Source organism: Capra hircus, chromosome 12, assembly GCF_001704415.2.
Source record: "Capra hircus breed San Clemente chromosome 12, ASM170441v1, whole genome shotgun sequence".
Lineage (NCBI taxonomy): Eukaryota > Metazoa > Chordata > Mammalia > Artiodactyla > Bovidae > Capra > Capra hircus.
Window position 1 is genome coordinate 74,721,915 of NC_030819.1, and position 14,096 is coordinate 74,736,010.

At 41.2% G+C, this 14,096-nt stretch overlaps 1 protein-coding gene across 1 annotated transcript in view; it reads left to right on the forward strand.

Annotated features, from left to right (window-relative positions):
• The window catches only part of VWA8 (von Willebrand factor A domain containing 8), a 376,045-nt gene that overhangs the window by 243,421 nt on the left and 118,528 nt on the right, over nt 1-14,096 (forward strand). Inside the window, exon 36 of the mRNA XM_018056795.1 lies at nt 8,482-8,563. Within this exon, the coding sequence (XP_017912284.1) occupies nt 8,482-8,563 (82 nt within the window). The remainder of the gene's footprint in view (nt 1-8,481; nt 8,564-14,096) is intronic.

The window sequence follows — 14,096 nt, forward strand, 5'->3', positions numbered from 1 at the left end:
GCTGAATATCTCATTGTGATTTTAATCTGCATTTTCCCTAGTCCCACATGATGTTGAGCATCTTTTCATGTCTATCTTCTTTAGTGAAATGTCTCTTCAGTTCCTTTGCCCACTTTCTGAACTGGGTTACTTGCTTTCTTTTTAATGATTTCTTGAATACTTGGGTTTATATAGTCTAGATACAAGTCTAATATATCAGATACATGTTTTCTAAACATTTTCTCCCATTTTGGTGACAGGCCCAAATTTCCTGTTTTCTTTTAGAGATTTCATATTTCTAGATTTTACACTTAGATTTATACTCCAGGTTAATGTTTTTAATTAATTTATTTTTAAATTGAAGGATAATTGCTCTACAGAATTGTGTTGCTTTCTGTCAAACCTCAACATGAATCAGCCATAGGTATACATATGTCCCCTCCCTCTTGAACCTCCCTCTCATCTTCCTCCCTATCCCACCCCTCTAGGTTGATACAGAGCCCCTGTTTGAGTTCCCTGAGCCATACAGCAAATTCCCATTGGCTATCTATTTTACATATGGTAATATAAGTTTCCATGTTATTCTCTCCATACATCTCACCCTCTCCTCCCCTCTCCCCATGCCCATAAGTCTATTCTCTATGTCTGTTTCTCCACTGCTGGCCTGCAGATAAATTCTTTGGTACCATCTTTCTAGATTCTGTATATGTGCGTTAGTATATGATCAAGTTAATTTTCTTTATGGTAAAAGGTGTGGATTAAGGCTCATTGTTTTTCATGGAAATAGTCAATTTTTAACATCATTTACTGAAAAGACTATTCTTTTACCATTAAATTATCTTTGGAGCTCTGTGGAAAAGCAACTGACCACACATGTGTGTTTCTTTCTGAGTTTGCATTTGTATTCAGTTAATCTTTGTGTCTGTCCCCGTGTTAACACCATACTCTCTTATTACTACTTCATAGTTTGTCTTAAAATCAGGTGGTAGAGATCCTTCAGTTTTGTTGGTGGGAATGTGAAGTGAAGTAAAGTCATTCAGTTGTGTCCAATCTTTGTGACCCCATGTACTGTAGCCTACCAGGCTCCTCCATCCATGGGATTTTCCAGGCAAGAGTACTGGAGTGGGTTGCCATTTCCCTCTCCAGGAGATCTTCCCAACCCAGGGATCAAACCGGGTCTCCCGCATTGCAGGCAGATGCTTTCCTGTCTGATGCAAAATTACTGAAAGGGAATCAGAGGTAATGGAATATTCTGACTAAATCAACCTAACAGGATCCCTGCTGCAGGCAGGCCAGGGTGATCAGACTTTATTTGGGAAATGGTAGAGGATCAGGAACTCTGCCAGATATCCAGGTTGAGGTTTCTGGTTAAGCTAACTGAACTTTATTCTTGCTAAAACTGGACAATGCTCAGATGAACATAGAAGGCCAAAAGTGTGTACCTAATTGAGAGGAAGATTCAGAAAAGCCTGACTAGAGTTTGGTGTGGGGATGGGAAATTTTCCCCTTCTTCCCTTCAGGTTTTTTGATTGGTCTGATACCTAAATTGATGTAAGACAGGTAAACAGGAGGGGACATAATGCATATGAATGGAAGTTCCATAGAGATTGTTGTTGTTCGGTCACTCACTCGTGTCCGGCTCTTTACAACCCCCTGAACGGCAGCATGCCAGGCTGTCCTTCACTATCTCCTGGAATCTGCTCGAACTCATGTTCATTGAGTCGATGATGCCATCTACTCATCTGATCCTCTGTCACCCCCTTCTCTTCCTGCCTTCAATCTTTTCCAGCATCAGGGTCTTTTCCAGTGAGTCGGTTCTTCATATCAGGTGGCCAAAGTATTGGAGTTTCAGCTTCAGCATCAGTCCTTCCAGTGAATATTCAGGCTTGATCTCCTTTAGGATGGACTGGCTTGATCTTGCTGTCCAAGGGACTCTCAAGAGTCTTCTCCAACACACAGTTCAAAAGCATCAGTTCATTGGCACTCAGCCTTCTTTATGGTCCAACTCTCACAGCCATACATGACTACTGGAAAAACCATGGCTCTGACAATATGGACCTTCATAAATATATGAAGACTCAAAGGGCATCAGGTATCACATAAATACACTGAGGGATAGGAAATGGGGTGCTGGCAAGGGAAGTTGTTGTTTAGTCAGTGAGTTGTGTCAGATACTTTTGTGACCCCGTGGACTGTAGCCCACCAGGCTCCTCTGTCCATGGGATTCTCTAGGCAAGAATACTGGAGTGGGTTGCCATTTCCTTCCCCGGGGGACCTTCCTGACCCAGGGATCAAACCTGGGTCTCCTACTTTGGCAGGTGGATTCTTTACCACTGAGCCACCAGGGACTCCCAGGCAGGGGAAGGGGGTGTGTGAAAAAGAGTTAAACTCTCATCGTACATGATGGGAAGTTGATGAATAATGCCTAAAAGTAAAACATCAAGACAGCACCAGAAGGATAAAGGTGAACACCAAAGAAACAGCTTTATCAAATTGAAAGTATCTCTGGGAGTAGAAAGTGAGGTGTGAGAGGCGTGAAGCTGGGGCTGATGGTTTTTTCTTTCAGCCTCTTTGACTCCTTAATCTGTGAGCCTTTAGGTCTCTGATGATAATTCAAACTAATTTTTTCAAGTAAATACAGTCCAGCCACCTGATTAGTCAGGAACGCATGTGCATAAGCCTTTTATTAAGTAAATCAGTAGAAGCTGTAAAGGCTACTCTCCTGGTGGCTTTGATAAAGAGGGTGTAACTCATGGTTGATGCAGATTGGCAGGGCCGGGGGTGGGGGGGGGTGCATTTAGTGCTTTCTTCCAATCGTTTTTCCTCTAGTTAAATGTTAGCTTCCCCCCCACCTTTAAATCATAGGCTTCAGCTCTTTAAACACAAAGTAATGACTCTTAATTGAAAGCAATGCGCTGTTGTTTGAACTTTGAATAAATTCAAAGATTTGGTATCACCCCGATTGCAGGGTACACATCAATCTTTGAATCTGTGAACACAGAAGTTCTTGAAACCTAGTCCAATAGGGAGTACATATACATCAAATTACATTGCTCAAAGGAGTGAATTTTTTATATAATTTCATCTTCCTTCTGAAAATGCTCTTGGTTATTCTGCCTGACAGTTTTTCTCCCCACTCTGAACCTTGATGCTGTGCATCTAAGCTGTCCCCACTGTTTATGGGAGCTGTGCTCTGAACACTGTGGCAATGACTTTCCTTTAATCTTTAGGGAACTAATCCCTAAATGTAATTTATACCTCTCTTCTAAATCTACCTGGATTATAAATGTAATGGAAATTTACTTAACCTCCATCCTCTCTACAGTGTTCAAACATTTAAAATGGATAGACAAGGATTTGGCTAAGTTTGGAGGGAAATCTGGCCATGGTTTTTACTTCCTTAATTCAAACATATATTCTAAACAGATTTATTTTCAAATCCAAAAACTTCACTTCTGATTATTTTTCAAGCCTTACCATTACCACCATCACTGTGCTAAGTCACATCAGTCGTGTCTAACTCTTTGGGACCCTATGGACGTAGCCTGCCAGGCTTCTCTGTCCATGGGATTGTCTAGGCAAGAATACTGGAGTGGGTTGCCATGCCCTCCTCCAGGGGATCGGGATCTTTCTGACCCAGCGAACCAGCATCTCTTATGATTCTTACATTGGCAGGCAGGTTCTTTACCACTAGTGCTACCTGAGAAGCAACCTACCACCACCCTTAAAGTCCTTTTTAGCCACAAATTGCCTTTTCTGATGCATGAAAATACTTCTTAGCATGAAGAATAAAATTCTTGCTTTCTCCTCCTTGAAACAGACCGAGCCACTATTGGATTTTCTCATCCTCTTTATGCCATGGAATTAACTTGCACAGTGGGGGAAGAAAAAAAAAAAAGCTGTAGGAAAAATGATATTTAAAATAAGTTGGCTCACCTTGCTTTCAGGGGAAGCCTCAAAGCAGTGGTGGTGGTAGCACAGCTCAATACTACTGCTTGTGAAAAAGAGCGCGTGCAAGTGGCCGGCCAGACGTAACTGATTAGCTAGGCAGAGCTAGTCATCCTAACCACTTCAATACCTGGTCATTTCTGGCAAAGAACCCAGGGTCTATAAATAATTCAACCCACTTCAGTTAGGTCCTAGGGGCAGGAACTGTCAAAAATGATACATGGTGCAAAACTTCGGCCAAGACTGACCTTATATCCCAGGCAGCGTTTCCAGCGCCCGGCAGTGCATGACTTATGATAAGCATATTGGGTTTATACGAATGGCTATCTGGGTATGGCCAGTTCAGCCGGGTGGTCCGGTTACCACAGTAACTGGCTTTCTTTACCCCCTGCTGTCCCTGGACACTACCTTCCTTTCCTCCTGCTCCTTTATGCCCCCTAGAACCACTTCTTGCCTAGATCCACAGCTCACACAGGACCACAGGGCTATGCTTCCCATCCTGGAATCCTTCCCAAGTTCCTAAAGGCTCACGATATTTTTTTTTTTTTGCTTTTATTTATTTTTAATTGGAGGATCACGTTACAATATTGTGTTGGTTTCTGCCATACATCAACGTGAATCAGCCATAGGTATACGTGTGTCCCCTTCCTCTTGAACCTCCCTCCCACCCCATCCCACTCCTCTATTTTTCAAAGAAAAGACAAAAGGGCACTTTCTTCTTGATGCTGTGGGCTCCTCAGACAAGTCAAGAGCCAGGCACGTCTTTTTCCTCTTCCTCAGTGCTTCATGTGGAGATGCTCAGCCATGTTTGTTGAATGAATAACAGAAGTTGAGGTTGTCAGGTGGCCATCTTGAAAACCTTCAGTTGCGAACAGGAAATCCAAATGCCAAGTTTCTTATTTTTTTTGGAAACTACATTGGATAAATTCATTGTGAACATTCTAGGTTTCTCATTCTAATCAGAAATGTTAATGAGATAATGGAAAAAAGATAGTATCTTCAATAAGTGATGCTGGGAAAACTGGACAACTACCTGTAAAAGAATGAAATTAGAACATTTCCTAACACCACACACAAAGATAAACTCAAAATGGATTAAAGACCTAAATGTAAGACTCCTAGAGGGAAGCATAGACAGAACACTCTTTGACATAAATCACAGCAAGATCCTCTATGACCCACCTGCTAGAGTAATGGAAATAAAAATAAACAAATGGGACCTAATTAAACTTAAAAGCCTTTGCACAATGTAGGAAACTATAAACAAGGTGAAAAGACAACCCTCAGAATAGGAGAAAATAATAGCAAATGGAACAACTGACAAAGGATTAATCTCCAAAATATACAAACAGCTCATGCAGCTCAATACAAGAAAAACAACCCTATCAAAAAGTGAGCATAAGACCTAAACAGACAGTTCTCCAAAGAAGACATAAAGATGGCTAGTAAACGCAGGAAAAGACGCTCAACATCACTCATTATTAGAGAACTGCACATCAGAACTACAATGAGGTATCACCTCACACTGGTCAGAATGGCCACCATCAAAAAACTCTATAGACAATAAATCCTGGAGAGGGTATGGGAAAGAGAACCCTCTTGCACTTTTGGTGGGAATGTAAATTGATTCAGCCACCATGAAAAACAGTGTGGAAATTCCTTAAAAAATTAGGAATAAAAGCACCATGTGACCAACAGTCCCACTCTTGTTTGTATACCCTGAGGAAACCATAATTGAAAAAGACAGATACACCTCAGTGCTCATCGTAGCACTGCTTACAATAGCTGGGACGTGGAAGCCACCTAGATGTCCACTGACAGATGAATGGGTAAAGAAGGTGCAGTACATATATACAGCAGAAAATGTATGACTCAGCTGTAAAAAGGGGTGCATTTGAGTCCATTCTAATGAAGTGGGTGAAACCCAAAGTTTATCATACAGAGTGAAGTAAGTCTGAAAGAGAAAAATACTGTATATTAGCACATATATCAGAGAAGGCAGTGGCACCCCACGCCAGTACTCTTGCCTGGAAAATCCCATGGACAGAGGAGCCTGGAAGGCCGAAGTCCATGGGGTCGCTGAGGGTCGGACACAACTGAGCGACTTCACTGTCATGCATTGGAGAAGGAAATGGCAACCCACTCCAGTGTTCTTGCCTGGAGAATCCCAGGGACGTGGGATCCTGGTGGGCTGCCCTCTATGGGGTTGCACAGAGTTGGACACGACTGAAGCGACTTAGCAGCAGCAGTAGCAGCGCATATATATGAAATCTAGAAAGACGGTACTGATGAACCTATTTGCAGGGCGGCAATGGAGATGCCGACAAGATACATAAAGACTTGTGGACACAGTGGGGGAAGGAGAGGGTGGGATGAATTGGGAGAGTAGCCCTGAAGTGTACATTGCTGCTAAGTCACTTCAGTCGTGTCCGACTCTGTGCAACCCCATAGACTTCAGCCCACCAGGCTCCGCCATCCCTCAGATTCTCCAGGCAAGAACACTGGAGTGGGCTGCCATTTCCTTCTCCAGTGCATGAAACTGAAAAGTGAAAGTGAAGTCATTCAGTCGTGCCTGACTCTTCACAACCCCATGGACTGCAGTCTACCAGGCTCCCTGTCCGTGGGATTCTCCAGGCAAGAGTACTGGAGTGGGGTGCCATTGCCTTCTCTGGAAGTGTACATTACCATATGGAAAATAGGTGACCAGTGGGCATTTGCTGCGTGACACAGGGAGCCCAAATGCAGAGCTCCGTGACAACCTGGGGGTGGGGTGGGAGGTGGGAGGGGGGTTCAATAGGGAGAGGACATAGGTATATCTATGGCTGATTCATACTGATGGATGGCAGAAACCAACATAATGTTATAAAGCAATTATTCTTCAATTAAAAATAAATTAAAAATTTTTTTAAAGAAGGGTAGACACATAAACAAGTATCTTTGAAGTACCCTTAAAGTTGGCTGGACTTATAGCTGACTTTGCATAGTAGAGAGAGAAAACTTTGTTACAATATGAAAAAAAAAAAAGAAATTGTAATAGGAGATAGACAGCAGACAGAAATCTTTAAGAGTATGGTTTCTTTGTAGGTTTGTGGTTTGTTTTTTAAGAGACATTGGAGGCCAAGATTTTGTAAAAATAAGGCTATTTTTAAATTGTTGCCCTGTGATCAGCTCAGGTAGAAGCTGTGTGGAGTAGTGGGCAGAGCAGAGATTTTAAAGCCAGAAGGAAGGCCTGATTTTGAAAGTTTTCTCTATCACTCTCCAAGTCCATTATTATACCACCTTTGTAAGTCTCTGCTTTCTCATCTCTCAAACAGATTCCAAGGCCTTTGTGTAGTCAGTGTTCTATAAGTCCCAAACAGGGACTTCCCTGGTAGTCCACTGGTTAGCATTCTGAGCTTCCAATGTCAGAAACTGGGATCCCACGTGCTGGGTGGTGCAGCCAAAAGAAAAAAAAGGCGATTAATAGGACTTCCCAGGTGGTGCAGCGGTAAAGAATGCACCTGCCAAAGCAGGAGATGCAAAAGATGTGGATTTGATCCCTGGGTCAGGAAGATCCCCTGGAGTAGGAAATGGCAGCCCGCTCCAGTATTCTTGCCTGGAGAGTCCCATGGAAGAGGCGCCCGGCGGGTTACGGGGTCGCAAAGAGTCAGACACGACTGGGCACCTGAGCACAGCAGCACAGCACACAATTAATGAAAAACGAAACAGCAGGATTCCTGACACAGTGCTGGTAACTGGTGATGATGAGGGTGACGGTGGTACTCAGGGATTTGGGGGGAAAGTCAGTAAACTCCCAGAATTTTCTGGGAAACAACTACAATTGGAGTTGGGCACTCTGGCCCCCATATCACGTTATCTTCTCTTTCCCTGCCCTTTCACATTCTACATGACCCAGAGTCCTTGCCCCACTGCCCCGATCCTCACCTCACTTCTTCCTGTCTTGAGGGCTCCTAATAATAACAGCCACTGTGGAGCAACTACTAATTGTGTGCAAATAATGTTTATGATTCTCAGATGCTCTTCTTACCCTCATTTTGCAAATGATGAAAGCACGTCTCAGAGAGAGAACTAACCTGGCCATAGTAAATCATAGTTAGGAAATTTCAAGCCACGATTGTCTACCAGGCCACTCCAGTTTCAAGTAGGTGCTGAGTCCACTGTGCTATACCATCACTGTTGTAACGTCCTAGGAAGGAAAAAGAATTCCAGCGATGAAATATTTTCGGATAAACTCTTAAGTGCTAAAACACTGACCCATCTTGAGAAGCTATTAATATCAAAGAAAGGGAAAGGAACTCAGATAATTCTCTGACACTGAAGAATCACAGCGTAACATGCATCTATCTGACAGTCTCTGTGTTTTCCTGACGAAAGCATAACTGAGCGTCTAACCTCAGGACTGGCATTGGTCAGCCCGTGAAGTGGGTCCCAGGGTTCTGTTCTAGGCGAGTGATCATTTCATTCCACTTTAAGCAGCATCTGTGCTTTATTTGGGTCCTGTTTTTGTATCAGGCAGTAATTTAACACTTGTCTTGTGTCTTGACTTCTTTGCAGATGTTACCCCTCCACAGACAGCTGGGTATATAGAAGTTACTGATCTCCAGTCCAAGAGACTTCGATACATCCCAATTCCCGGGTAATCCATTTTCACTTTCATTCTTAACTTGTATGTCAGATTAAAAAAAAAAAAGTGAATTCTTACCAAGTACCCTGAATAAATGTGTGCTTTTTGCTTCCTTAAATACCAAGCTCTTTTTCTTTCTTTCATATATATATATATTACAGTTTGTTTTTATCTTGCTGCTCTGCCATTTTTATTTGAACATTGGAAAAATGTTCAAATGTTACCTAGTTTAAGTCTTAACAGCCTTCAAATGTTCGTTTTTTTTAAAATCTATCCTTGTGATACAACTCTTTGAAACAGCATTTTTATCACTGAAAAATTTTCATATTTATTAACTTCATACACTAGTTTTCTGAGGTAAATGTATTCAAGATGTCAAAGGAATTTAAATCTCATTTATTTAATATTGCTTTTAAAGATATAACTGTGTGTCTACAGTCATGAAGGCCATACAATAGTCAAAGGAGTCTAGAGATTTGGAATAGATTTATTGCCAGTGGTTCATTGCTGTTCAGCAGTGGAAGCAAAGCGTTCAAACTAGTTAGACTCAGGGCATATATAAAAAGAGGACCAATGCTATGCCATCTCTTCCTTGAAAACACCTCTGTCCCCACCTCCATCCCCCAACCAGCCCATCCCTTTCTGGATGCACCCACGCCTGCCCTCCCTTTTCCTCAAGCTCGGTGTGCACCTGCTTCTGTATAGATTGATGTCACATGCCCCTCACATGTCCTTCCTTACAAAGAGCCAAGGCCTCAGGACACAGGGGTTAAAGCCTCACCCGGGGTCCCGGGCAGAGGAGCCTGGGGAGCCTTCCACTCTCGGAGCAAGGGCAGCGACGCTTGTCTGTCCCCAGAAGCCTTCCGTGCTTCCAAAGAACATCGCTCAGTACCACAATACAAAATAAGTCAAAAACACCATTTCATCTCTTAGGACCCTTTATTTAGCCAGATTCAAGAAATGTGAATAATGAAATCATTTTTCAAAGAAATAGATTTATTTACTTGTCCTAATGTGTACAAGAATGTCTTTCTGGAGCATCTCAATGTGTCAATTTAATGAAAAATGGTTTTTAGTCATTTGGGGAAATTTCTTATTCCATTGTATGTTCATTAAAATATATTATCCGCTCAAGTAACAAAATCAAAGAACAACTTTTTTTTTTTTACACATTTAAAGTACAATAATTATTTTTCAGTATTCCTCTTCATTTCTTCCCTAGCCCTAACTTTATATTTTAGTGTTTTTCTCTGTTAACTTTCTGTATGAACCATATGTTATACCTACATAGAAATAAGACCTGGAAGTACAGCTATATATATACATACAGCCAGTGCCAGCTGGTCACCATGCTTCATTCACTTAGTGCTGCACTGTCCAATAGAAATAGAATGTGAGCCATGTATGTAATTTTATGTTCTTAGTGGCCAAAGGAAAAGAGTGCACAAAGAAACCAGTGAAATACCGTTAATAGTATTTTATTACCATTATAAACTATTACTATTTTGACACGTATTTAATATAAAAATTTTAATAATATTTTGCATTCCTTTCTTCTCCTTAGTCTTTGAAACCCAGTATATATTTTACATTTACAGAACATCTCAATTTGAACTCGCCTTATTTCAAGTGCCATGTGTTTTTGTAGAGTCTGTTCATTGTCAGTACATCCTGAGTTTCTCTCAAGATTAACTACTGCCATTTTTGGTGTATATATAATCCAAGGGAACAGCCCATCTGGGTTTCAGTTTTGTTGCTGGTTGCTTAAATTTAGTATTCTGTTAGATAGCAGGAATTTTCCATTTGATGGCTAACTTCAAATAATAGAGAACAGTAAAACTATATGTAACTGTACGGCCAAAAGGAATATATCACTTTTGCTCTCAGTACAATTTAAGTGTTAGTCCTGAGACTTTTGTTGCATTTGTAACACCATACTACTTATCACTAATATGCGGGTGTACGTAAATCTGGACTTCACTCTTCTGTAACTCTCTGTGTTCCTTAAAGACTCTGATATCATAGGTAAGAGGAATGTGCTTTTTTTTTTTTATGTACAGAAGAGATTCTAGATGTAATGCACAAGCTGTAGTAAATATGTGATTCCTTCAGCAATTTTTTTTGGCATATTGAAGAGATTGCTCTGGTAAATTTAAAGTTTGATGCCAGAGAGTTAAGTGTGGAACCAGTAGGTGCCATGCTCAATAGAATCATACCTCTTGAGCACTTGTGGCAGATTTACTCACATCATAAGTGATTAAATATCATTATTCTTGAATGGCCTTTTACTTCACCATCTGTACCTAGTTTTTTTCCTAAGGCAAATGTTTTTTGAGAGAGCACCATGAGATGAATCCTATATTATATCAAAAGTTGCCTTGAGTCCTTCTAGTACTGTGAAGTATTGGGTTGGCCAAAAAGTTCATTTGAGTTGTTTATAAGATGTAATGGAAACTATAAGCAAGGTGAAAAGACAGCCTTCAGAATGGGAGAAAATGAAGCAACTGACAAAGAATTAATGTCAAAAATATACAAGCAACTCCTGCGGCTTAATTCCAGAAAAATAAATGACCCAATCAAAAAATGGGCCAAAGAACTGAACAGACATCTCTCCAAAAAAGACATACAGATGGCTAACAAACACATGAAAAGAGGCTCAACATCACTCATTATCAGAGAAATGCAAATCAAAACCACAATGAGGTACCATTTTATGCCAGTCAGAATGGCTGCTATCTGAAAGTCTACAAGCAATAAATGCTGGAGAGGGTGTGGAAAAGGGAACAACCCTCTTACACTGTTGGTGGGAATGCAAACTAGTACAACCACGATGGAGAACAGTGTGGAGATTCCTTAAAAAACTGGAAAGAGAACTGCCATATGACCCAGCAATCCCACTGCTGGGCATGCACACCAAGGAAACCAGAATTGAAAGAGACACATGTACCCCAGTGTTCATCGCAGCACTGTTTATAATAAATAGCCAGGACATGGAAGCAACCTAGATGCCCATCAGCAGATGAATGGATAAGAAAGCTGTGGTACATATATACAATGGAGTATTACTGAGCCATTAAAAAGAATACATTTGAATCAGTTCTAATGAGGTGGATGAAACTGGAGCCTATTATACATAGTGAAGTAAGCCAGAAAGAAAAACACCGATACAGTATACTAAAGCATGTATATGGAATTTAGAAAGATGGTAACGATAACCCTGTATGCAAGACAACAAAAGAGACACAGATGTATAGAACAGTCTTTTGGGCTCTGTGGGAGAGGGAGAGGGTGGGATGATTTGGGAGAATGGCTTTGAAACATGTATATTATCATATGTGAAACGGATCACCATTCTAGGTTCGATGCATGAGACAGGGTGCTCGGGGCTGGTGCACTGGGATGACCCAGAGGGGTGGGATGGGGAGGGAGGTGGGAGGGGGGTTCAGGATGGGGAACACATGTACACCCATGGCAGATTCATGTGAATGTATGGCAAAACCAATACAATATTGTAAAGTAATTAGCCTCCAATTAAAATAAGTAAATTTATATTAAAAAAAAAAGAAACAGAAACCAAAACAACTAAGAATAAATATAGGTCAGGATTCTCAAGCTTGGTATTATTCATGGAAATGCAAATTAAAGCAACAAATGCACATATTTCAGTTATCAATTTAGAAAAATGAAAGTACAATTGCATTTAATGCTGAAAGAAAAAAAAGATGTAATGGAAAAACCTGAACAAACTTTTTGGCCCACCCTACAACTCTGAAACACTTGGTTCCATCCTACCTTTGTTATTCTCTTTATATAAACACTCTCTGAGCTATTTCAAATCCTGAAAGATGATGCTGTGAAAGTGCTGCACTCAATATGCCAACAAATTTGGAAAACTCAGCAGTGGCCACAGGACTGGAAAAGGTCAGTTTTCATTCCAATCCCAAAGAAAGGCAATGCCAAAGAATGCTCAAACTACCGCACAATTGGCACTCATCTCACACGCTAGTAAAGGAATGGTCAAAATTCTCCAAGCCAGGTTTCAGCAATACGTGAACTATGAACTTCCAGATGTTCGAGCTGGTTTTAGAAAAGGCAAAAGAACCAGAGATCAAATTTCCAGCATCCACTGGATCATCAAAAAAGCAAGAGAGTTCCAGAAAAACATCTGCTTTATTGACTATGCCAAAGCCTTTGACTATGTGGATCACAGTAGACTGTGGAAAATTCTGAAAGAGATGGGAATACCAGACCACCTGACCTACTTCTTGAGAAACCTATATGCAGGTCAGGAAGCAACAGTTAGAACTGGACATGGAACAACAGACTGGTTCCAAATAGGAAAAGGAGTCCGTCAAGGCTGTATATTGTCACCCTGCTTATTTAACTTATATGCAGAGTACATCATGAGAAACACTGGGCTGGAAGAAGCACAGGCTGGAATCAAGATTGCTGGGAAAAGTACCAATAACCTCAGATATGCAGATGACACCACCGTTATGTCAGACAGTGAAGAGGAACTAAAAAGCCTCTTGATGAAAGTGAAAGAGGAGAGTGAAAAAGTTGGCTTAAACCTCAACATTCAGAAAACGAAGATCATGGCACCTGGTCCCATCACTTCATGGGAAATAGATGGGGAAACAGTGGAAACAGTTTCAGACTTTATTTTTTTGGGCTCCAAAATCACTGCAGATGGTGACTCCAGCCATGAAATTCAAAGGTGCTTACTCCTTGGAAGAAAAGTTATGACCAACCTAGACAGCATATTCAAAAGCAGAGACATTACTTTGCCAACAAAGGTCCATCTAGTCAAGGCTATGGTTTTTCCAGTCATGTATGGATGTGAGAGTTGGACTGTGAAGAAAGCTGAGCGCCAAAGAATTGATGCTTTTGAACTGTGGTGTTGGAGAAGACTCTTGAGAGTCAACCAGTCCATTCTAAAGGAGATCAGCCCTGAGTGTTCTTTGGAAGGAATGATGCTAAAGCTGAAACTCCAATACTTTGGCCACCTCATGCGAAGAGTTGACTCATTGGAAAAGCCTCTGATGCTGGGAGAGATTGGGGGCAGGAGAAGGGGCCGACAGAGGATGAGATGGCTGGATGGCATCACCGACTCGATGGACATGAGTTTGAGTGAACTCTGGGAGTTGGTGATGGACAGGAAGGCCTGGCGTGCTGGGATTCATGGGGTCGCAAAGAGTTGGACACGACTGAGCGACTGAACTGAACTGAACTGAGGATTTCCATATCTCAGAGTAGCTGGCGTTGTCACTCTGTGTTTAGTATCCACTGAAGCTGACTGATAAAAAGATTAAAGTAATCTTGATTTCTTCAGTATAAAAATTTACCTACTATATAGTAGTTTTGTGGTTTCTGCAAATCTACCTTGATACTTTATTGTTTTAATTATCTGATCAGACCATCTCTTTAGACCATTTATTTTATAGGGAAAATACCAGTTAGAAAGCCAACAGTGGTAATTAGAATTTCTAATCTGTGTTTCTTTTGTATAGTGAGAGCCATACTCAGATAAAGGAAGCGTGCAGTT